The sequence below is a fragment of the Blennius ocellaris genome (assembly GCF_963422515.1).
Source record: "Blennius ocellaris genome assembly, contig: SCAFFOLD_76, whole genome shotgun sequence".
NCBI lineage: Eukaryota > Metazoa > Chordata > Actinopteri > Blenniiformes > Blenniidae > Blennius > Blennius ocellaris.
The window spans coordinates 132,875-156,619 of NW_027661907.1; the positions used below are offsets into that span (position 1 = coordinate 132,875).

The 23,745-nt window shown below is 53.6% G+C and overlaps 2 protein-coding genes across 2 annotated transcripts; one reads left to right on the plus strand and one right to left on the minus strand.

Annotated features, from left to right (window-relative positions):
* Positions 1 to 348: 348 nt before the first annotated feature.
* Positions 349 to 17,911, minus strand: trmt61a (tRNA methyltransferase 61A; the record flags this gene model as incomplete). The annotated part of the gene is made up of 4 exons (XM_080522091.1): positions 17,793 to 17,911; positions 16,322 to 16,667; positions 2,760 to 3,026; positions 349 to 356 (listed from the first exon to the last, which is right to left on the minus strand). The coding sequence occupies exons 2-4, from the start codon at positions 16,650 to 16,652 to the stop codon at positions 349 to 351; spliced, it is 606 nt and encodes a 201-aa protein (XP_080378217.1). The 5' UTR covers positions 16,653 to 16,667; positions 17,793 to 17,911.
* A 1,590-nt stretch (positions 17,912 to 19,501) lies between these two features.
* On the plus strand, positions 19,502 to 23,460 carry ckba (creatine kinase, brain a). The gene is made up of 8 exons (XM_080522093.1): positions 19,502 to 19,640; positions 19,905 to 20,106; positions 20,576 to 20,730; positions 20,799 to 20,931; positions 22,422 to 22,593; positions 22,684 to 22,807; positions 22,877 to 23,066; positions 23,140 to 23,460. Exons 2-8 carry the CDS (start codon positions 19,914 to 19,916, stop codon positions 23,316 to 23,318), a joined length of 1,146 nt encoding a protein of 381 aa, XP_080378219.1. The 5' UTR covers positions 19,502 to 19,640; positions 19,905 to 19,913; the 3' UTR covers positions 23,319 to 23,460.
* The last annotated feature ends 285 nt before the right edge of the window (positions 23,461 to 23,745 follow it).

Sequence of the window (23,745 nt, forward strand, 5' to 3'; positions counted from 1 at the left end):
GTGACCCTCAGTGGCCCTCAGTGACCCCCAGTGCCCCTCAGTGACCTCTGACCCCCAGTGCCCCTCAGTGACCTCTGACCCCCAGTGCCCCTCCGTGACCTCTGACCCCGACCTGCCTGGACGGCTGCAGCCTCAGCAGGCTGGTTTGTGTCACGTTGCTACGGACGGAGAAACCGACGCCACGGAGAAGTTAATGAGCTGTGAGTCGTGATCCATGGCTGTGAAGCAACGCCAGGCCACATTTCCCTGGTTGTTGGGGGGGGGGGGGGGGGGGGGTGGGGGGGAGGGGGGGGGTGTTCCTGCTGCAGGCCCAGTCACACAGCAGTCATCCTCAGCTGACTGTGAGCCTCAGGCTGCTTTAAGCACAGGGAACCACGAGGACAGACGTCAAGCAGGACACTTCCTGTCGCCGTGGCGACGCCACCAGTCACAACCATAAGACCCTTCACACTGCTGCAGTGAAAACACAGCCACATTAAGACCCTTCACACTGCTGCAGTGAAAACACAGCCACATTAAGACCCTTCACACTGCTGCAGTGAAAACACAGCCACAACATTAAGACCCTTCACACTGCTGCAGTGAAAACACAGCCACATTAAGACCCTTCACACTGCTGCAGTGAAAACACAGCCACATTAAGACCCTTCACACTGCTGCAGTGAAAACACAGCCACATTAAGACCCTTCACACTGCTGCAGTGAAAACACAGCCACAACATTAAGACCCTTCACACTGCTGCAGTGAAAACACAGCCACATTAAGACCCTTCACACTGCTGCAGTGAAAACACAGCCACATTAAGACCCTTCACACTGCTGCAGTGAAAACACAGCCACATTAAGACCCTTCACACTGCTGCAGTGAAAACACAGCCACAACATTAAGACCCTTCACACTGCTGCAGTGAAAACACAGCCACATTAAGACCCTTCACACTGCTGCAGTGAAAACACAGCCACATTAAGACCCTTCACACTGCTGCAGTGAAAACACAGCCACAACATTAAGACCCTTCACACTGCTGCAGTGAAAACACAGCCACATTAAGACCCTTCACACTGCTGCAGTGAAAACACAGCCACATTAAGACATTTCACACTGCTGCAGTGAAAACACAGCCACATTAAGACCCTTCACACTGCTGCAGTGAAAACACAGCCACAACATTAAGACTCTTCACACTGCTGCAGTGAAAACACAGCCACATTAAGACCCTTCACACTGCTAAACACAGCCACATTAAGACCCTTCACACTGCTGCAGTGAAAACACAGCACATTAAGACCCCTCACATCGTACTGCAGTGATAAACACAGCCACATCAAGACCCTTCACACTGCTGCAGTGAAAACACAGCCACATTAAGACCCTTCACACTGCTGCAGTGAAAACACAGCCACATTAAGACATTCACACTGCTGCAGTGAAAACACAGCCACATTAAGACCCTTCACACTGCTGCAGTGAAAACACAGCCACATTAAGACCCTTCACACTGCTGCAGTGAAAACACAGCCACATTAAGACCCTTCACACTGCTGCAGTGAAAACACAGCCACATTAAGACCCTTCACACTGCTGCAGTGAAAACACAGCCACAACATTAAGACCCTTCACACTGCTGCAGTGAAAACACAGCCACATTAAGACCCTTCACACTGCTGCAGTGAAAACACAGCCACATTAAGACCCTTCACACTGCTGCAGTGAAAACACAGCCACAACATTAAGACCCTTCACACTGCTGCAGTGAAAACACAAGCCACAACATTAAGACCCTTCACACTGCTGCAGTGAAAACACAGCCACAACATTAAGACCCTTCACACTGCTGCAGTGAAAACACAGCCACAACATTAAGACCCTTCACACTGCTGCAGTGAAAACACAGCCACAACATTAAGACCCTTCACAGTGAAAACGCTGCGCTTTTGCATTTTCATTTCACAAAAGTTTTGCCTTTACGATGCAACATTTTGAAAACGATATAGTTTTCATGTTGGTCCACTACTTGGCGCAGCTGTTAGTTTAAGTACTGAAACACACACACACACACACACACACACACACACACACACACACACACACACACACACACACACACACACACACACACACACACACACACACACACACACACACACACACACACACACACACACACACACACACACACAACAAATATTATCATGGTGACTGTCAAAATAAAAGCACCACATCCCAGTTACTACCACCGTGGTGCCCAGGACCACGAGCTGCATTTGAAAGAAGGAGGCGGAGTCACAGCGTTCTCCAGTCTTCAGGGACTGGACGTCCTCCATGGGGACACACTAGTAAAAGACATAGTTCCAGGACGTCCTCCATGGGGACACACTAGTAAAAGACATGGTTCCAGGACGTCCTCCATGGGGACACACTAGTAAAAGACATGGTTCCAGGACGTCCTCCATGGGACACACTAGTAAAAGACATGGTTCCAGGACGTCCTCCATGGGGACACACTAGTAAAAGACATAGTTCCAGGACGTCCTCCATGGGGACACACTAGTAAAAGACATAGTTCCAGGACGTCCTCCATGGGGACACACTAGTAAAAGACATAGTTCCAGGACGTCCTCCATGGGGACACACTAGTAAAAGACATAGTTCCAGGACGTCCTCCATGGGGACACACTAGTAAAAGACATGGTTCCAAGACGTCCTCCATGGGGACACACTAGTAAAAGACATGGGTCCTCAATGTGTCCCTCCTGACCTCGTGTCCTCAGGGCGTCCTTGGCGTGCTGCACCGCCTCCCAGGGGCTGGGGATGTCCAGGAAGACGGCGTCCGCCACCCCCCGGACGCCGAAGCCGTCCCGACACACGTCCTGGGTCCTGACGGTCACCAGGTGGTCCACCCGGTGCTCCTTGAACTCCTCCATCACCTTCTCCGCCCGCTGCTGGTGGAACTCCACCGTGTGCAGGTGACCTGACGGAGCCACGCTGCGCAGGATGGCGTGGGACAGGGAGCCACTGCCCGTACCTGGAGACACAGCACCTGGTGAGAGCCTGGGATAGCCTGGAATAAACACCTGGTCAACACCTGGGATAGCCTGGGATAACCTGGGATAACCTGGAGAGCCTGGGATAACCTGGGATAAACACCTGGTCAACACCTGGGATAACCTGGGATAAACACCTGGTCAACACCTGGAATAAAAACCTGGTCAACACCTGGTTAACACCTGGGATAACCTGGGAGAGCCTGGGAGAGCCTGGGATAACCTGGGATAAACACCTGGTCAACACCTGGGGTAACCTGGGAGAGCCTGGGGATAGCCACCAGAGATAACCTGAGATAAACATGAGATAACCTGAGATAAACCTGAGATAAACCGAGATAAACCTGAGATAAACATGAGATAACCTGAGATAAACATGAGATAAACCGAGATAAACCTGAGATAAACATGAGATAACCTGAGATAAACATGAGATAAACATGAGATAACCTGAGATAAACATGAGATAAACCGAGATAAACATGAGATAAACATGAGATAACCTGAGATAAACATGAAATAACCTGAGATAAACCTGAGATGAACATGAGATAAACATGAGATAAACCGAGATAAACCTGAGATGAACATGAGATAAACATGAGATAAACATGAGATAAACATGAGATAAACATGAGATAAACATGAGATAACCTGAGATGAACATGAGATAAACATGAGATAAACATGAGATAACCTGAGATGTGTGACATTGTCTGATAGGTTTAATGAGGAACTTTTGATAAAACATGAAGTTTGTTGTCATGGAGGTCAGGTGAGGTCACATCAGGTCTCTAGGTTTATAGGTCTACAATCTAACGAGGTAAATGCAGGAGAGGTTTGGTTCCAGGTCCTCATGTCGGGTCAAAACCTTTTCCTGCATGCGAGGTTAAGAGAGTCCTCAACGGCCCCGTACTGCCCCGTACTGCCTCGTACTGCCTCGTACTGCCCCGTACTGCCCCGTACTGCCTCGTACTGCCTCGTACTGCCTCGTACTGCCCCGTACTGCCCCGTACTGCCTCGTACTGCCTCGTACTGCCTCGTACTGCCTCGTACTGCAGTGCGGGGCAGTACGGGGCAGTGCGGGGCAGTACGGGGCAGTGCGGGGCAGTGCGGAGCAGTGGAGGAGCAGAGGAGGAGCAATGGAGGAGCAGAGGAGGAGCAGAGGAGGAGCAGTGGAGGAGCAGAGGAGGAGCAGAGGAGGAGCAGAGGAGGAGCAATGGAGGAGCAGTGGAGGAGCAGAGGAGGAGCAGTGGAGGAGCAGAGGAGGAGCAGAGGAAGAGCAGTGGAGGAGCAGAGGAGGAGCAGTGGAGGAGCAGTGGAGGAGCAGAGGAGGAGCAGTGGAGGAGCAGAGGAGGAGCAGTGGAGGAGCAGAGGAGGAGCAGAGGAGGAGCAGAGGAGGAGCAGTGGAGGAGCAGTGGAGGAGCAGAGGAGGAGCAGTGGAGGAGCAGAGGAGGAGCAGAGGAAGAGCAGTGGAGGAGCAGAGGAGGAGCAGTGGAGGAGCAGTGGAGGAGCAGAGGAGGAGCAGAGGAGGAGCAGAGGAGGAGCAGTGGAGGAGCAGAGGAGGAGCAGTGGAGGAGCAGTGGAGGAGCAGTGGAGGAGCAGAGGAGGAGCAGAGGAGGAGCAGTGGAGGAGCAGTGGAGGAGCAGTGGAGGAGCAGAGGAGGAGCAATGGAGGAGCAGTGGAGGAGCAATGGAGGAGCAGTGGAGGAGCAGCGGAGGAGCAGAGGAGGAGCAGAGGAGGAGCAGCGGAGGAGCAGCGGAGGAGCAGCGGAGGAGCAGTGGAGGAGCAGCGGAGGAGCAGTGGAGGAGCAGTGGAGGAGCAGTGGAGGAGCAGGCTGATGTGGAGGAGCGCTGAAGGGGAGTGGCGTCACGTGACCTTGCGGTCTGGGACGACAGCACATCCCATCACCCCCCCCCCCCCTCCCCCCCCTCCCCCTCCTGACATTACATCACCACTGCCTTTGTCCACAGGCGACAAAGAGGCCAGTGTGAAGCTGCAGCACTGAGACTCGCCAAGACCCCCTGCTGAGCGGAGAAACAACATCAATGGCCGAGCGTGGAGCGACTTTTAATACCGGGCCGAGGAGGAGGAGGAGGAGGAGGAGAGAGACTTTTAATACTGGGCCTCCGAGGAGGAGGAGAGAGACTTTTAATACTGGGCCTCCGAGGAGGAGGAGGAGGAGGAGAGAGACTTTTAATACTGGGCCTCCGAGGAGGAGGAGGAGGAGGAGGAGAGAGACTTTTAATACTGGGCCTCCGAGGAGGAGGAGGAGAGAGACTTTTAATACTGGGCCTCCGAGGAGGAGGAGGAGGAGGAGAGAGACTTTTAATACTGGGCCTCCGAGGAGGAGGAGGAGGAGGAGAGAGACTTTTAATACTGGGCCTCCGAGGAGGAGGAGGAGGAGGAGGAGAGAGACTTTTAATACTGGGCCTCCGAGGAGGAGGAGGAGGAGGAGAGAGACTTTTAATACTGGGCCTCCGAGGAGGAGGAGGAGAGAGACTTTTAATACTGGGCCTCCGAGGAGGAGGAGGAGGAGGAGAGAGACTTTTAATACTGGGCCTCCGAGGAGGAGGAGGAGGAGGAGAGAGACTTTTAATACTGGGCCTCCGAGGAGGAGGAGAGCCACTTTTAATACTGGGCCTCCGAGGAGGAGGAGGAGAGAGACTTTTAATACTGGGCCTCCGAGGAGGAGGAGGAGGAGGAGAGAGACTTTTAATACTGGGCCTCCGAGGAGGAGGAGGAGGAGGAGAGCCACTTTTAATACTGGGCCTCCGAGGAGGAGGAGGAGAGAGACTTTTAATACTGGGCCTCCGAGGAGGAGGAGGAGGAGGAGAGAGACTTTTAATACTGGGCCTCCGAGGAGGAGGAGGAGAGAGACTTTTAATACTGGGCCTCCGAGGAGGAGGAGGAGGAGGAGAGCCACTTTTAATACTGGGCCTCCGAGGAGGAGGAGGAGGAGGAGAGAGACTTTTAATACCGAGCCGAGGAGGAGGAGGAGAGAGACTTTTAATACCGGGCCTCCGAGGAGGAGAGCCACTTTTAATACTGGGCCTCCGAGGAGGAGGAGGAGGAGGAGAGAGACTTTTAATACTGGGCCTCCGAGGAGGAGGAGGAGGAGGAGAGAGACTTTTAATACCGGGCCTCCGAGGAGGGTTAGGGTTGGAGGTGAGGAGGAGGAAGTGAGGAGGAGGAAGTGAGGAGGAGGAAGTGAGGAGGAGGAAGTGAGGAGGAAGAAGTGAGGAGGAGGAAGTGAGGAGGAGGAAGTGAGGAGGAAGAAGTGAGGAGGAGGAAGTGAGGAGGAGGAAGTGAGGAGGAGGAAGTGAGGAGGAGGAAGTGAGGAGGAGGAAGTGAGGAGGAGGAAGTGAGGAGGAGGAAGTGAGGAGGAAGTGAGGAGGAGGAAGTGAGGAGGAGGAAGTGAGGAGGAGGAAGTGAGGAGGAGGAAGTGAGGAGGAGGAAGTGAGGAGGAGGAAGTGAGGAGGAGGAAGTGAGGAGGAGGAAGTGAGGAGCAAGGCAGCTGCTCAAGGGTTAAAAACCAAGAGCCAAGTTTGCTTGTTTACCTCAATGAAACACAAAACACCAATGCTGGCTGGTCCTGACTGCAGAGGCCGTTTCCATGGCAACCAGTCAAATGGACATGTCAAACTTTCATAGCCTTTATCAGTGTTTGTTCTCTCTCTCACACACACACACACACACACACACACACACACACACACACACACACACACACACACACACACACACACACACACACACACACACACACACACACACACACACACACACACACACACACACACACACACACACACACACACACACTAGTGGTCACGAGTTCTTCTGCACATGCTCAGTAGAGACCATCAGAACAAAGTTCCCTCAGTGGTGTCATGACTCCATGTTCTCCTGGACTTGGTACTTTTATTTTGAAAGTCACATAACAACAGTCCAGGTGGTGTCACATCAGGAACCTTCCTCCACCAGGTGGGGTCACATCAGGAACCTTCCTCCACCAGGTGGGGTACATCAGGAACCTTCCTCCACCAGGTGGGGTCACATCAGGAACATTCCAACAAGAACTGAATCAACAAGAACTGAGCCAGCAGAACAGAACCAACAAGAACTGAGCCAGCAGAACAGAACCAACAAGAACTGAGCCAGCAGAACAGAACCAACAAGAACTGAGCCAGCAGAACAGAACCAGCAGTCGGATCAAACCAGTGCAGCTCAGACAGTGGATCTCAGTTCCTGTAGGAACACCAGGTTTTCTGTTTCAAACATGACGGAGGTCTGAACTCTTCAGTGCTTCCTTCTTTAGGAACCACTGAGAAACCCGAACCCGAACCAGAACCAGAACACCAGCACCGTTACAGAACCAGAACCAGAACACCAGCACCGTTACAGAACCAGAACCAGAACACCGGAGCTCCAGAAAAGCTGCTCCACCTTCACCTCCGTTTTCTTTTCCCTCCTTCTCACATTCACACTTCTCTAAACTTTACAGCTCCTCTTCCACAACCTTTAAAATGGAACCATATTGTTTCTGAAACGTTTGGCGTTTCCATGGAAACCGTGTGGTGAGCAGTGGCCACTAATATTGGTGATGAAAGCCCAGGGTGGTCATGGGTAAGAATTCCTTCAGGAAATGTCTCCATTCCCAACATAAAGCCAAATGTAATGAACCCTTGTGGTGCAAAATGCAGTGACCTGCTGCATTGTGGGAGTTTTGACAGTCTGCTGGCCTGCAGGGCAGCCTCCTAGACCCGGACCGGGTCTCAGTGTGAGAAATGAGCTGGAAGAGGAGCTGGTCTGCAGACTGATCACAAGTGTTTCTCCTCAGAAGCTCTTGAAGAAAAGCTACGGTGGAACGGCAGTTGAACCAGCAGCTCCTCCTGCAGCCTGGCGCCTCGTGACCCTGGAGGACATTTGACGAGTGTTTGAGCTGCAGGTGTGGCAGAGAGGCTGTGGTGAATAATTAACTACAACCTTCACAAGGTGACTGCAGAGGAGCGGCGCTCTGAGCTGGACCATCCAGATTACTGCCGCTAATCTGACCTCAGTGAAGCTCGGAGGGAACACAGGGAAGCTAGGAGCCGATTAGCTGCACGTCTGTACCTCAGTGAAGCTAGGAGGGAACAGGAAGCTAGGAGCCGATTAGCTGCACGTCTGCACCTCAGTGAAGCTAGGAGGAAACACAGGGAAGCTAGGAGCCGATTAGCTGCACGTCTGTACCTCAGTGAAGCTAGGAGGAAACACAGGGAAGCTAGGAGCCGATTAGCTGCACGTCTGTACCTCAGTGAAGCTAGGAGGGAACAGGAAGCTAGGAGCCGATTAGCTGCACGTCTGCACCTCAGTGAAGCTAGGAGGAAACACAGGGAAGCTAGGAGCCGATTAGCTGCACGTCTGTACCTCAGTGAAGCTAGGAGGAAACACAGGGAAGCTAGGAGCCGATTAGCTGCACGTCTGCACCTCAGTGAAGCTAGGAGGAAACACAGGGAAGCTAGGAGCCGATTAGCTGCACGTCTGTACCTCAGTGAAGCTAGGAGGGAACACAGGGAAGCTAGGAGCCGATTAGCTGCACGTCTGTACCTCAGTGAAGCTAGGAGGAAACACAGGGAAGCTAGGAGCCGATTAGCTGCACGTCTGCACCTCAGTGAAGCTAGGAGGAAACACAGGGAAGCTAGGAGCCGATTAGCTGCACGTCTGTACCTCAGTGAAGCTAGGAGGAAACACAGGGAAGCTAGGAGCCGATTAGCTGCACGTCTGCACCTCAGTGAAGCTAGGAGGGAACAGGAAGCTAGGAGCCGATTAGCTGCACGTCTGCACCTCAGTGAAGCTAGGAGGAAACACAGGGAAGCTAGGAGCCGATTAGCTGCACGTCTGTACCTCAGTGAAGCTAGGAGGAAACACAGGGAAGCTAGGAGGGAACAGGAAGCTAGGAGCCGATTAGCTGCACGTCTGCACCTCAGTGAAGCTAGGAGGGAACACAGGGAAGCTAGGAGCCGATTAGCTGCACGTCTGTACCTCAGTGAAGCTAGGAGGAAACACAGGGAAGCTAGGAGCCGATTAGCTGCTCGTCTGTACCTCAGTGAAGCTAGGAGGAAACACAGGGAAGCTAGGAGCCGATTAGCTGCACGTCTGTACCTCAGTGAAGCTAGGAGGAAACACAGGGAAGCTAGGAGCCGATTAGCTGCACGTCTGTACCTCAGTGAAGCTAGGAGGGAACAGGAAGCTAGGAGCCGATTAGCTGCTCGTCTGTACCTCAGTGAAGCTAGGAGGGAACACAGGGAAGCTAGGAGCCGATTAGCTGCTCGTCTGTACCTCAGTGAAGCTAGGAGGGAACAGGAAGCTAGGAGCCGATTAGCTGCTCGTCTGTACCTCAGTGAAGCTAGGAGGGAACACAGGGAAGCTAGGAGCCGATTAGCTGCACGTCTGTACCTCAGTGAAGCTAGGAGGAAACACAGGGAAGCTAGGAGCCGATTAGCTGCACGTCTGCACCGCAGTGAAGCTAGGAGGAAACACAGGGAAGCTAGGAGCCGATTAGCTGCACGTCTGCACCTCAGTGAAGCTAGGAGGAAACACAGGGAAGCTAGGAGCCGATTAGCTGCTCGTCTGTACCTCAGTGAAGCTAGGAGGAAACACAGGGAAGCTAGGAGCCGATTAGCTGCACGTCTGCACCTCAGTGAAGCTAGGAGGAAACACAGGGAAGCTAGGAGCCGATTAGCTGCACGTCTGCACCTCAGTGAAGCTAGGAGGAAACACAGGGAAGCTAGGAGCCGATTAGCTGCACATCTGTACCTCAGTGAAGCTAGGAGGGAACACAGGGAAGCTAGGAGCCGATTAGCTGCACGTCTGTACCTCAGTGAAGCTAGGAGGAAACACAGGGAAGCTAGGAGCCGATTAGCTGCTCGTCTGTACCTCAGTGAAGCTAGGAGGGAACACAGGGAAGCTAGGAGCCGATTAGCTGCACGTCTGTACCTCAGTGAAGCTAGGAGGGAACAGGAAGCTAGGAGCCGATTAGCTGCTCGTCTGTACCTCAGTGAAGCTAGGAGGGAACACAGGGAAGCTAGGAGCCGATTAGCTGCACGTCTGCACCTCAGTGAAGCTAGGAGGGAACACAGGGAAGCTAGGAGCCAATTAGCTGCTCGTCTGTACCTCAGTGAAGCTAGGAGGGAACAGGAAGCTAGGAGCCGATTAGCTGCTCGTCTGTACCTCAGTGAAGCTAGGAGGGAACAGGAAGCTAGGAGCCGATTAGCTGCACGTCTGTACCTCAGTGAAGCTAGGAGGGAACACAGGGAAGCTAGGAGCCGATTAGCTGCTCGTCTGTACCTCAGTGAAGCTAGGAGGAAACACAGGGAAGCTAGGAGCCGATTAGCTGCACGTCTGCACCTCAGTGAAGCTAGGAGGAAACACAGGGAAGCTAGGAGCCGATTAGCTGCACGTCTGCACCTCAGTGAAGCTAGGAGGAAACACAGGGAAGCTAGGAGCCGATTAGCTGCACATCTGTACCTCAGTGAAGCTAGGAGGGAACACAGGGAAGCTAGGAGCCGATTAGCTGCACGTCTGTACCTCAGTGAAGCTAGGAGGAAACACAGGGAAGCTAGGAGCCGATTAGCTGCTCGTCTGTACCTCAGTGAAGCTAGGAGGAAACACAGGGAAGCTAGGAGCCGATTAGCTGCACGTCTGCACCTCAGTGAAGCTAGGAGGAAACACAGGGAAGCTAGGAGCCGATTAGCTGCACGTCTGCACCTCAGTGAAGCTAGGAGGAAACACAGGGAAGCTAGGAGCCGATTAGCTGCACATCTGTACCTCAGTGAAGCTAGGAGGGAACACAGGGAAGCTAGGAGCCGATTAGCTGCACGTCTGTACCTCAGTGAAGCTAGGAGGAAACACAGGGAAGCTAGGAGCCGATTAGCTGCTCGTCTGTACCTCAGTGAAGCTAGGAGGGAACACAGGGAAGCTAGGAGCCGATTAGCTGCACGTCTGTACCTCAGTGAAGCTAGGAGGGAACAGGAAGCTAGGAGCCGATTAGCTGCTCGTCTGTACCTCAGTGAAGCTAGGAGGGAACACAGGGAAGCTAGGAGCCGATTAGCTGCACGTCTGTACCTCAGTGAAGCTAGGAGGGAACACAGGGAAGCTAGGAGCCGATTAGCTGCTCGTCTGTACCTCAGTGAAGCTAGGAGGGAACACAGGGAAGCTAGGAGCCAATTAGCTGCTCGTCTGTACCTCAGTGAAGCTAGGAGGGAACAGGAAGCTAGGAGCCGATTAGCTGCTCGTCTGTACCTCAGTGAAGCTAGGAGGGAACACAGGGAAGCTAGGAGCCAATTAGCTGCTCGTCTGTACCTCAGTGAAGCTAGGAGGGAACAGGAAGCTAGGAGCCGATTAGCTGCACGTCTGTACCTCAGTGAAGCTAGGTACCGACGGCCCGTCTCCTGCAGGACGGCTCGTCTTCTGCAGGACAGTTTGTCTCCTGCAAGACGGCTCGTCTCCTGCAGGACGGCTTGTCTCCTGCAGGACAGTTCGTCTCCTGCAGGTCGGCTTGTCTCCTGCAGGACAGTTCGTCTCCTGCAGGACGGCTCGTCTTCTGCAGGACAGTTTGTCTCCTGCAGGACAGTTTGTCTCCTGCAAGACGGCTCGTCTCCTGCAGGACGGCTTGTCTCCTGCAGGACGGTTCGTCTCCTGCAGGACGGTTCGTCTCCTGCAGGATGACCCTGACGGGAGGCTGCTGCAGACAGACAGGATGAATGCTGAGTCATCACACTGAGCCGCACACACACACACACACACACACACACACACACACACACACACACACACACACACACACACACACACACACACACACACACACACACACACACACACACACACACACACACACACACACACACACACACACACACACACACACACACACACACACACACACACTCCATCCACGGTGTGACATGCGCAGGGCAGCGGGCAATAAAACATGACGAGGCACTGCAGCAAACCCCCCCCACTGCTCCGACACACTTGCAGTGATGGCAGGCTGGAAAGCGGAAGTGGAGGCAGCTGGGGGGGGGGGGGGGGGGGGGGGGGGGGGGCCACGGCCAGCACAGAAAAGCGAAGTGTGGAAATACAACGATCCCATGATGCTCTGCAGCTGGAAACACCTGGAGGAGACGGGATTAAAAGAAGCCCCTCCTCCACATGATGAAGCCTGCCAGAGGACTCTTCTTCTGCTTCACGCCTCACTTCCTGTACAGGATCTGCAGCCATCAGGTTCTAATCCCTGTAATCTGAGGCTCATGGGCTCGTCTGCAGCTCAGTTCATCACAACAGGTCAGGAAACATGGAGATCAAACTGCTGAGCTCTCCGACACTGCAGGAGCAGCTCTTCATCCTGCTCCTCCTGAAGGATCACACTGATGTACAACGAACAGCTGAGAGCTCACGATGGTCCAGAAGAAGAGCTGGTCAGAAGCACTAGGAACAGCCGAGAGCTCACGATGGTCCAGAAGAAGAGCTGGTCAGAAGCACTAGGAACAGCCGAGAGCTCACGATGGTCCAGAAGAAGAGCTGGTCAGAAGCACTAGGAACAGCCGAGAGCTCACGATGGTCCAGAAGAAGAGCTGGTCAGAAGCACTAGGAACAGCCGAGAGCTCATGATGGTCCAGAAGAAGAGCTGGTCAGAAGCACTAGGAACAGCTGAGAGCTCATGATGGTCCAGAAGAAGAGCTGGTCAGAAGCACTAGGAACAGCTGAGAGCTCATGATGGTCCAGAAGAAGAGCTGGTCAGAAGCACTAGGAACAGCTGAGAGCTCATGATGGTCCAGAAGAAGAGCTGGTCAGAAGCACTAGGAACAGCTGAGAGCTCACGATGGTCCAGAAGAAGAGCTGGTCAGAAGCACTAGGAACAGCTGAGAGCTCATGATGGTCCAGAAGAAGAGCTGGTCAGAAGCACTAGGAACAGCTGAGAGCTCATGATGGTCCAGAAGAAGAGCTGGTCAGAAGCACTAGGAACAGCTGAGAGCTCATGATGGTCCAGAAGAAGAGCTGGTCAGAAGCACTAGGAACAGCTGAGAGCTCATGATGGTCCAGAAGAAGAGCTGGTCAGAAGCACTAGGAACAGCTGAGAGCTCACGATGGTCCAGAAGAAGAGCTGGTCAGAAGCACTAGGAACAGCTGAGAGCTCATGATGGTCCAGAAGAAGAGCTGGTCAGAAGCACTAGGAACAGCTGAGAGCTCATGATGGTCCAGAAGAAGAGCTGGTCAGAAGCACTAGGAACAGCTGAGAGCTCATGATGGTCCAGAAGAAGAGCTGGTCAGAAGCACTAGGAACAGCTGAGAGCTCACGATGGTCCAGAAGAAGAGCTGGTCAGAAGCACTAGGAACAGCTGAGAGCTCACGATGGTCCAGAAGAAGAGCTGGTCAGAAGCACTAGGAACAGCTGAGAGCTCACGATGGTCCAGAAGAAGAGCTGGTCAGAAGCACTAGGAACAGCCGAGAGCTCACGATGGTCCAGAAGAAGAGCTGGTCAGAAGCACTAGGAACAGCTGAGAGCTCACGATGGTCCAGAAGAAGAGCTGGTCAGAAGCACTAGGAACAGCTGAGAGCTCATGATGGTCCAGAAGAAGAGCTGGTCAGAAGCACTAGGAACAGCTGAGAGCTCATGATGGTCCAGAAGAAGAGCTGGTCAGAAGCACTAGGAACAGCTGAGAGCTCATGATGGTCCAGAAGAAGAGCTGGTCAGAAGCACTAGGAACAGCTGAGAGCTCATGATGGTCCAGAAGAAGAGCTGGTCAGAAGCACTAGGAACAGCTGAGAGCTCATGATGGTCCAGAAGAGTAGCTGGTCAGAAACACACTTTCTAACTGTTTAAATCATTTGGTGATTGGTTTTGACAGGATCAGGCCTGAAGAACAAGAAGACTTCAGCCCAATTTCATACTCAACTCGCAGGCCACGCCCATTCACCACAGATCACGCCCATCCACAGCAGGCCACGCCCCCTTACAGCACACAACTCTGTGAAGCAGAGTGTTCACTGTTCCACTCCACAGCTCAGGTGTTTTCAGAAACACGTTCCTCTGAAGTGTTTCAGCAATCGGGTGGAAAACATTTCAGAAACTTTCCATGGGAAGTTAAGCTGGGGAAATTTGGAAATATTCCAAATTAAATAAGGACCTACAAATGAACTGAAGTGTCACTGAGCTGACCACCTGTATAGAATTACTTTAGAACAAACGTACTTTCAATAACAAGTCGCACAATATGAAAAATTGTTTCTGTTCTCCAACCATTTCATTGTTTGTTTTGAGAAACAGAAAATGAAATCAACCAGTTTTTAAAGCTTTGTTTGTCGCTTCTTAAACCTGATAAAGAAAACTGCATTGAATTTCAGTTTTTATTTTTGAATTTTAAATTAAAATCAAACAATGACTTGTTTTTTGTTTTGTAATATCCTTCTGCTGAGGGCCAACCTTCACATTGCCCTTCCATTCCCATAAATTCCCCTTGATTCCCATGGAAAGTTTCCAACTTGGAAAATTCCTGGAATTTTGCCACCCTATTCAGTAATAAAACGGTAGCGAGGCTACATGCTAACAAGCTTTGGGCCTCACACAGTAGCGAGGCTACATGCTAACAAGCTTTGGGCCTCCCACAGTAGCGAGGCTACATGCTAACAAGCTTTGGGCCTCACACAGTAGCGAGGCTACATGCTAACAAGCTTTGGGCCTCACACAGTAGCGAGGCTACATGCTAACAAGCTTTGGGCCTCACACAGTAGCGAGGCTACATGCTAACAAGCTTTGGGCCTCCCACAGTAGCGAGGCTACATGCTAACAAGCTTTGGGCCTCACACAGTAGCGAGGCTACATGCTAACAAGCTTTGGGCCTCACACAGTAGCGAGGCTACATGCTAACAAGCTTTGGGCCTCACACAGTAGCGAGGCTACATGCTAACAAGCTTTGGGCCTCACACAGTAGCGAGGCTACATGCTAACAAGCTTTGGGCCTCACACAGTAGCGAGGCTACATGCTAACAAGCTTTGGGCCTCCCACAGTAGCGAGGCTACATGCTAACAAGCTTTGGGCCTCCCACAGTAGCGAGGCTACATGCTAACAAGCTTTGGGCCTCACACAGTAGCGAGGCTACATGCTAACAAGCTTTGGGCCTCACACAGTAGCGAGGCTACATGCTAACAAGCTTTGGGCCTCACACAGTAGCGAGGCTACAGGCTAACAAGCTTTGGGCCTCACACAGTAGCGAGGCTACATGCTAACAAGCTTTGGGCCTCCCACAGTAGCGAGGCTACATGCTAACAAGCTTTGGGCCTCCCACAGTAGCGAGGCTACATGCTAACAAGCTTTGGGCCTCACACAGTAGCGAGGCTACATGCTAACAAGCTTTGGGCCTCACACAGTAGCGAGGCTACATGCTAACAAGCTTTGGGCCTCACACAGTAGCGAGGCTACATGCTAACAAACTTTGGGCCTCTCACAGTAGCGAGGCTACATGCTAACAAGCTTTGGGCCTCACACAGTAGCGAGGCTACATGCTAACAAGCTTTGGGCCTCACACAGTAGCGAGGCTACATGCTAACAAGCTTTGGGCCTCACACAGTAGCGAGGCTACATGCTAACAAGCTTTGGGCCTCACACAGTAGCGAGGCTACATGCTAACAAGCTTTGGGCCTCACACAGTAGCGAGGCTACATGCTAACAAGCTTTGGGCCTCACACAGTAGCGAGGCTACATGCTAACAAGCTTTGGGCCTCCCACAGTAGCGAGGCTACATGCTAACAAGCTTTGGGCCTCACACAGTAGCGAGGCTACATGCTCGCCATGATTAGAACACGACAGTCCTCAGCGAGCTGGAGCCTCAAAACCAAACCCACATGAAACAAGGAAACAAGAAGAATCTGACCAATCACACAGTTGGTGGACCTGAAGGAGGTCTGGAGGGTCAGAACTACCTGGAGGAGGTCTGGAGGGTCAGAACTACCTGGAGGAGGTCTGGAGGGTCAGAACTACCTGGAGGAGGTCTGGAGGGTCAGAACTACCTGGAGGAGGTCTGGAGGGTCAGAACTACCTGGAGGAGGTCTGGAGGGTCAGAACTACCTGGAGGAGGGTCAGAACTACCTGAGGGTCAGAACTAGATGGACACCAGGTGGACACAGGACACCCTCCTCCATCAGACATGTTCTAGTGTCTTCCCAGTGACAGTGCTGAGTCATGGTGTCTTCCCAGTGACAGTGCTGAGTCATGGCGGTGTCGCCCCCTACCGGACTCGCAGACGACGGCGCCGGGCTTGAGCTCCAGCATCATGGTGATGGTGGCGATGTCGGGGGTGTAGAGGATCTGGGTGCGGTGCGGCAGGCTGCAGGTCCACAGCTCGGCCGTAGGGTGGAGGACGTGGACCCAGCCCCCCCTGCTGCAGGTCACCTTGCTGCCGTAGCGCCGGCCGATCAGGTCGGAGGAGTGGCGGAGGACGCCGTAGCGCGTCTGCGTCTGGCCGCCCTGCCGCACCTTGACGGGCAAGGCAGAGGTATGGCTCAGGTACACGATGGCCACGTCTCCGTCCTGGATCAGGTCCGAGTACTCCACGAAGCTCATGGCTGCTGCTTCACCCTGCAGGACGGAGGACAGGGAGCCTTGAGGTCCTTGGTCTTTACCACTCGTCTTCAAGCTGTACCTCTGTAACTTGTAACCTGTACCTCTGTAACCTGTACCTCTGTAACCTGTACCTCTGTAACCTGTACCTCTGTAACTTGTAACCTGTACCTCTGTAACCTGTACCTCTGTAACTTGTAACCTGTACCTCTGTAACTTGTAACCTGTACCTCTGTAACCTGTACCTCTGTAACTTGTAACCTGTACCTCTGTAACTTGTAACCTGTACCTCTGTAACCTGTACCTCTGTAACCTGTACCTCTGTAACTTGTACCTCTGTAACCTGTACCTCTGTAACTTGTAACCTGTACCTCTGTAACCTGTACCTCTGTAACTTGTAACCTGTACCTCTGTAACTTGTAACCTGTACCTCTGTAACCTGTACCTCTGTAACTTGTAACCTGTACCTCTGTAACTTGTAACCTGTACCTCTGTAACCTGTACCTCTGTAACTTGTAACCTGTACCTCTGTAACTTGTAACCTGTACCTCTGTAACTTGTAACCTGTACCTCTGTAACTTGTAACCTGTACCTCTGTAACTTGTACCCCTGAGACTGTCTGTAACCTGTGTTTGGGCGCTTTGAGCAGCTTATTTGACATATTTATAACTTCGCGAGCGCCTCGTTGCCATGGTAACCGTGCAGCTGCGACATGACGTCACCGAACGATAATTTGTCTTTAAATGATTGAAAAACAAAACAAAAACTGAAACACGATAATAATTAAAAAGGGACGGGAACATGAAGCGTGAATAAAACGACACACATTTTAATGAGTACTAAAGCGTTGCTATTGTTTTATATCGACTTTGGACAAGTTAGCTGTGGTTGAGGTTGGCTAACCGGCTGACGCTCACTAAGAGGTTAAACTGCAGCTAACTAGCTGGTTGGGTAATGCGGGGAACGAAAGACACATTAAACACTGCTGAAAGCCACAGTGCAAAGGTTTTTAAAGTTCATTTAAAGTTGTGTCCCGGTGTGCTAACGATGCTAACGATGCTAATGCTCGCTCCTGTTAGCCCAGATAGCTTCCGTTCCAGAAGCTTCCAGCGGCTAAAGGACCGTCAGAGACCCGGGACCTACCTTCTCTTCCCCCGCCGTATAAAGCCCCTCCAGCCCGGTGTGTTCAGCTCTTCCTGGCCGCTGTCAGCCGCGTGGCTCACGGTGACAGCCGTACATGCGCTTCCCCACACGTGGTGTTGTTTGGGCGAAAGTGGAGGCCACGTGACCGGAAGCTGATCGCAGCCTCGATCCGAGGAAAACAAAGGGCCGAGCGGACAAAGAGCCGTGTGACCGGGGAGTCTTCAGCGGAGACAATGTCCAGGATCCAGCCTCCAGCCGGTTCACTAGGAAATGACGGGATGAGGCTGAAACAATGTCCCTGAAACACGAGCAGCAATAACCTAGTTATGACACGATGCACGGAGTTCAAAGGTTTTTCAACCATTTTGATGACAAAGATGAAAAACAAATGTATAATATCGCGGTTTTCGTTTGCACCCTCAGAATCTCTCTATCTCTCTATCTGTCTATCTATCTGTCTATCTAAATATCTATCTATCTCTCTCTCTCTCTCTCTCTCTCTCTCTCTCTCTCTCTCTCTCTAATCTAATCTATGTGGCTATAATCTATAAAAACCCAGACGTGTAAGTTTATTCAGTGAAACAAAAGAAACAGCACATTAATGGTGAAACAGCAGAACCAGACCCGGACCTGTTCCTGCAGCAGGACCAGACCCGGACCTGTTCCTGCAGCAGGACCAGACCCGGACCTGTTCCTGCAGCAGGACCAGACCCGGACCTGTTCCTGCAGCAGGACCAGACCCGGACCTGTTCCTGCAGCAGGACCAGACCCGGACCTGTTCCTGCAGCAGAACCAGACCCGGACCTGTTCCTGCAGCAGGACCAGACCCGGACCTGTTCCTGCAGCAGAACCAGACCCGGACCTGTTCCTGCAGCAGGCCCAGACCCGGACCTGTTCCTGCAGCAGGACCAGACCCGGACCTGTTCCTGCAGCAGGAAGGTGACCAGCCTGTCTTCTGGGCCCACAGCCTGGATTAGAGGGGCTGCAGGCTGAACACAGCAAAGATGGTCTGCATTAGCATTAATGCCCCAGGATGTTTAATACGTGTTATATTAGTATGAAAGCCCCAGTATGTTTAATACGTGTTATATTAGTATTAATGCCCCAGTATGTTTAATACGTGTTATATTAGTATGAAAGCCCCAGTATGTTTAATACGTGTTATATTAGTATGAAAGCCCCAGTATGTTTAATACGTGTTATATTAGTATGAAAGCCCCAGTATGTTTAATACGTGTTATATTAGTATTAATGCCCCAGTATGTTTAATACGTGTTATATTAGTATTAATGCCCCACTATGTTTAATACGTGTTATATTAGTATTAATGCCCCAGTATGTTTAATACGTGTTATATTAGTATTAATGCCCCACTATGTTTAATACGTGTTATATTAGTATGAAAGCTCGAGGATGTGGAAACAGAGAAAGAGGAACATAAAGAAGTTCCTCTTTCTTCAGACTGAATCTAAACCATCAACCCTCCTCGACCTTTCTTTCCACACTGAACCGTCGTCGAGGCCTTTCTTGTAATTACGGCTTTAATAGTAGTGATTGTGCGGAGAATCCAGTGAATAAACTGAGACGCAGCGCGAGGACGCGGCTGCGCCTCGACCAATAGAATGAATGGACCACAAATAACAGCCAATCAGCGCGCGGCGCTGGGTATAAAGGCTGCGGAGCGGCGGAGCGGCGGAGGAGAGCCGCTGGACGCCGCCGCAGCCCGGAGCTCCGCCACACCGCCGCCGACCACACAACAATAATACCAACAACAACAACAACAACAACAACAACATAGGGATCTTCGTCTCCACGTCCGGTAGTAATAGTCCTCACGTCCGACCGCAGGTACGAAGTCTCCTTCAGAAAGGCGTTTTCCAGGGATTTGTGGTGAAATGTGTGATAATTGGATTCGTTATAACCGTGAAATTGACGGTTAACGACCGTCAACGGCCGATAAGACCGTTAATGGCCGTTAAGGCCGTTAAGACCGTGCGGTCCCGCAGTGCGGCTCCTCGTCGTTGAGGCCGTTGTAGCGGCGCAGCGGTCCGTTCGTTTCGCTCACCGTCTCCCCCCCCCCCCCCCCCCCCCCCCCGCCCCTCCCCCTCCCAGGGAGCAGCCATGCCGTTCGGTAACACGCACAACCAGCTGAAGATGAAGTTCGGCTCTGAGCAGGAGTACCCGGACCTGAGCCAGCACAACAACCACATGGCCAAGATCCTGACCCCCGAGATGTACGAGCACCTGAGGGGCAAGCAGACCCCCAGCGGCTTCACCCTGGATGACGTCATCCAGACCGGCGTCGACAACCCAGGTAATCCCGCCTGACTCCGCCCACTGCTTCCTGCAGGGTGACCTTAGCCAGGATCAGTGCCTGGGAGGAGGCCTGGACCTCCACGCCCTCGTCCGCCTCTTCCAAGGGGGCGCTCGTCCTCCACGGCGTCCTCTGACGGGGGGGGGGTTAGTCCTCTTCCAAGGGGGCGCTCGTCCTCCACGGCGTCCTCTGACGGGGGGGGGGTTAGTCCTCTGCAGGGAGGAGCTCGTCCTCCATTACTGCAGCTGGTTGGGCAGAGTGCAGATTAGAGATTATATAACCTGCAGCAGATAATCTGCTGCTCTTATGTCATCTGGCGTGTTGAACTGTGAGACGGGTGGAGTCGAGGGAGACGGGTGGAGTCGAGGGAGACGGGTGGTGTCGAGGGAGACGGGTGATGGTTGGTTTGTCCGGGATGACCTCCCTCCCCCCGGGAGGTGGATGTGCATGACCTCTGACCTCTGTCCAGGCCACCCCTTCATCATGACGGTGGGCTGCGTGGCCGGAGACGAGGAGACGTACGAGGTGTTCAAGGAGCTGCTGGACCCCGTGATCGAGGACCGCCATGGGGGGTACAAGCCCTCCGACAAGCACAAGACCGACCTGAACGCTGACAACCTGCAGGTACAGGCCCCCCCAATCCCCCCACAACCCCCCCCCCCCCCCCCCTCCTAACCTGTCTGTCCTCTCAGGGAGGAGACGATCTGGACCCCAACTATGTCCTGAGCTCCCGAGTGAGAACAGGACGTAGCGTCCGCGGCTTCTGCCTGCCGCCACACTGCAGCCGGGGGGAGCGCCGCGCCGTGGAGGGCCTGTCCATCGAGGGTACGCACGCACGCACGCACGCACGCACGCACGCCATTATGTAAAAGAAGCCGAGATGCTCCATGAATTCAAACGTGACACTGACTTGTCCTGTGGCGCCCCCCAGTGGCAGCAACACTGAACTAAGGACGTCCACCGTGAGGCGCTATCAGATTAATGAAGCCCTGACTCAGCACATCGCCTTCAGTACCGTGACTCAGCACATCGCCTTCAGTACCGTGACTCGGCACATCGCCTTCAGTACCGTGACTCGGCACATCGCCTTCAGTACCGTGACTCGGCACATCGCCTTCAGTACCGTGACTCGGCACATCGCCTTCAGTACCGTGACTCGGCACATCGCCTTCAGTACCGTGACTCGGCACATCGCCTTCAGTACCGTGACTCGGCACATCGCCTTCAGTACCGTGACTCGGCACATCGCCTTCAGTACCGTGACTCGGCACATCGCCTTCAGTACCGTGACTCGGCACATCGCCTTCAGTACCCTGACTCGGCACATCGCCTTCAGTACCCTGACTCGGCACATCGCCTTCAGTACCCTGACTCGGCACATCGCCTTCAGTACCGTGACTCGGCACATCGCCTTCAGTACCGTGACTCGGCACATCGCCTTCAGTACCGTGACTCGGCACATCGCCTTCAGTACCGTGACTCGGCACATCGCCTTCAGTACCGTGACTCGGCACATCGCCTTCAGTACCCTGACTCGGCACATCGCCTTCAGTACCCTGACTCGGCACATCGCCTTCAGTACCCTGACTCGGCACATCGCCTTCAGTACCGTGACTCGGCACATCGCCTTCAGTACCGTGACTCGGCACATCGCCTTCAGTACCGTGACTCGGCACATCGCCTTCAGTACCGTGACTCGGCACATCGCCTTCAGTACCGTGACTCGGCACATCGCCTTCAGTACCGTGACTCGGCACATCGCCTTCAGTACCGTGACTCGGCACATCGCCTTCAGTACCGTGACTCGGCACATCGCCTTCAGTACCGTGACTCGGCACATCGCCTTCAGTACCGTGACTCGGCACATCGCCTTCAGTACCGTGACTCGGCACATCGCCTTCAGTACCGTGACTCGGCACATCGCCTTCAGTACCGTGACTCGGCACATCGCCTTCAGTACCGTGACTCGGCACATCGCCTTCAGTACCGTGACTCGGCACATCGCCTTCAGTACCGTGACTCGGCACATCGCCTTCAGTACCGTGACTCGGCACATCGCCTTCAGTACCGTGACTCGGCACATCGCCTTCAGTACCCTGACTCGGCACATCGCCTTCAGTACCCTGACTCGGCACATCAGTAATGATTTCTGCAACGTGACCTTTGATCCTGAATCCTGCAGATCTGCTGCTTCAGTCTGAAGAAACCTGATGATCAGAGCTTCTTTAACATTCAGTCTAACTTTTGTTCAGCAAAACCTTCAAGGTGTTGACCCTCATGAGTGTGTGTGTGTGTGTGTGTGTGTGTGTGTGTAGCTCTGGACACCCTGGGTGGAGACCTGAAGGGGAAGTACTACGCCCTGAAGAACATGACGGATGCTGAGCAGCAGCAGCTGATTGATGACCACTTCCTGTTTGACAAGCCGGTGTCTCCTCTGCTGCTGGCGTCGGGGATGGCCCGTGATTGGCCGGACGGCCGCGGCATCTGGTGAGGCTCTGACCTCCTGCTTCTGTGTGTGTGTGTGTGTGTGTGTGTGTGTGTGTGTGTGTGTGTGTGCGCTAACCAGTGTGTGTGCAGGCACAACGACAACAAGACGTTCCTGGTGTGGGTGAACGAGGAGGACCACCTGCGGGTCATCTCCATGCAGAAGGGGGGCAACATGAGGGAGGTGTTCAACCGCTTCTGCACCGGCCTCACCAAGGTCAGTGTGGAGCCGCGCCGCGCCGCGCCGTCCGTACCGCCCACACTGACCGCTGCCTCTGTCCCGCAGATCGAGAGCCTGTTCAAGGAGCGCGGCCACGCCTTCATGTGGAACGAGCACCTGGGCTACGTCCTCACCTGCCCGTCCAACCTGGGCACCGGCCTGCGCGCCGGCGTGCACGTCAAGCTGCCCCTCATGAGCAAACACGCCTCGTTCGAGGACGCGCTGAAGAAGCTGCGCCTGCAGAAGCGTGGAACCGGTGAGGAGACGGACGTCCGTCCTCCGTGGCGTCCGCGTCCGTCCTCTGACCTCGCTGTGCTCGTCCCCCGCAGGTGGCGTGGACACGGCCGCCGTGGGCGGAGTCTTCGACATCTCCAACGCCGACCGGCTGGGCTTCTCCGAGGTGGAGCTGGTCCAGATGGTGGTGGACGGAGTCAAGCTGCTGGTGGACATGGAGAAGAGGCTGGAGGCCGGACAGGCCATCGATGACATCATGCCCGCCCAGAAGTGATGGGCCCCACTGTCCCCACTGTCCCCCTCCTCCACCCTCCTCCACCCCCATGAATGAGTGACTCCGTCCTGAATGCTCTGTACTGCAGTTTGTGTTTAAGAAGAAACTGTTCCTGTAAGACGAATAAAACGTTCTGGTTCAAGCTTCGATTCAATTCATTCATTCACGACCGTAAACCAGGGGCTCGTCTGTCCCCGGAGACACCAGGGGCTCGTCTGTCCCCGGAGACACCAGGGGCTCGTCTGTCCCCGGAGACACCAGGGGCTCGTCTGTCCCCGGAGACACCAGGGGCTCGTCTGTCCCCGGAGACACCAGGACCCCCTCAGGACGACCAAACCTTTAAAAAGAACCGGTGTGAAGCAGAACGACTCCACGGTCACACTACTGCCACCTGGTGGACACGTCATGTCCCGGCCGGCCAGGACAT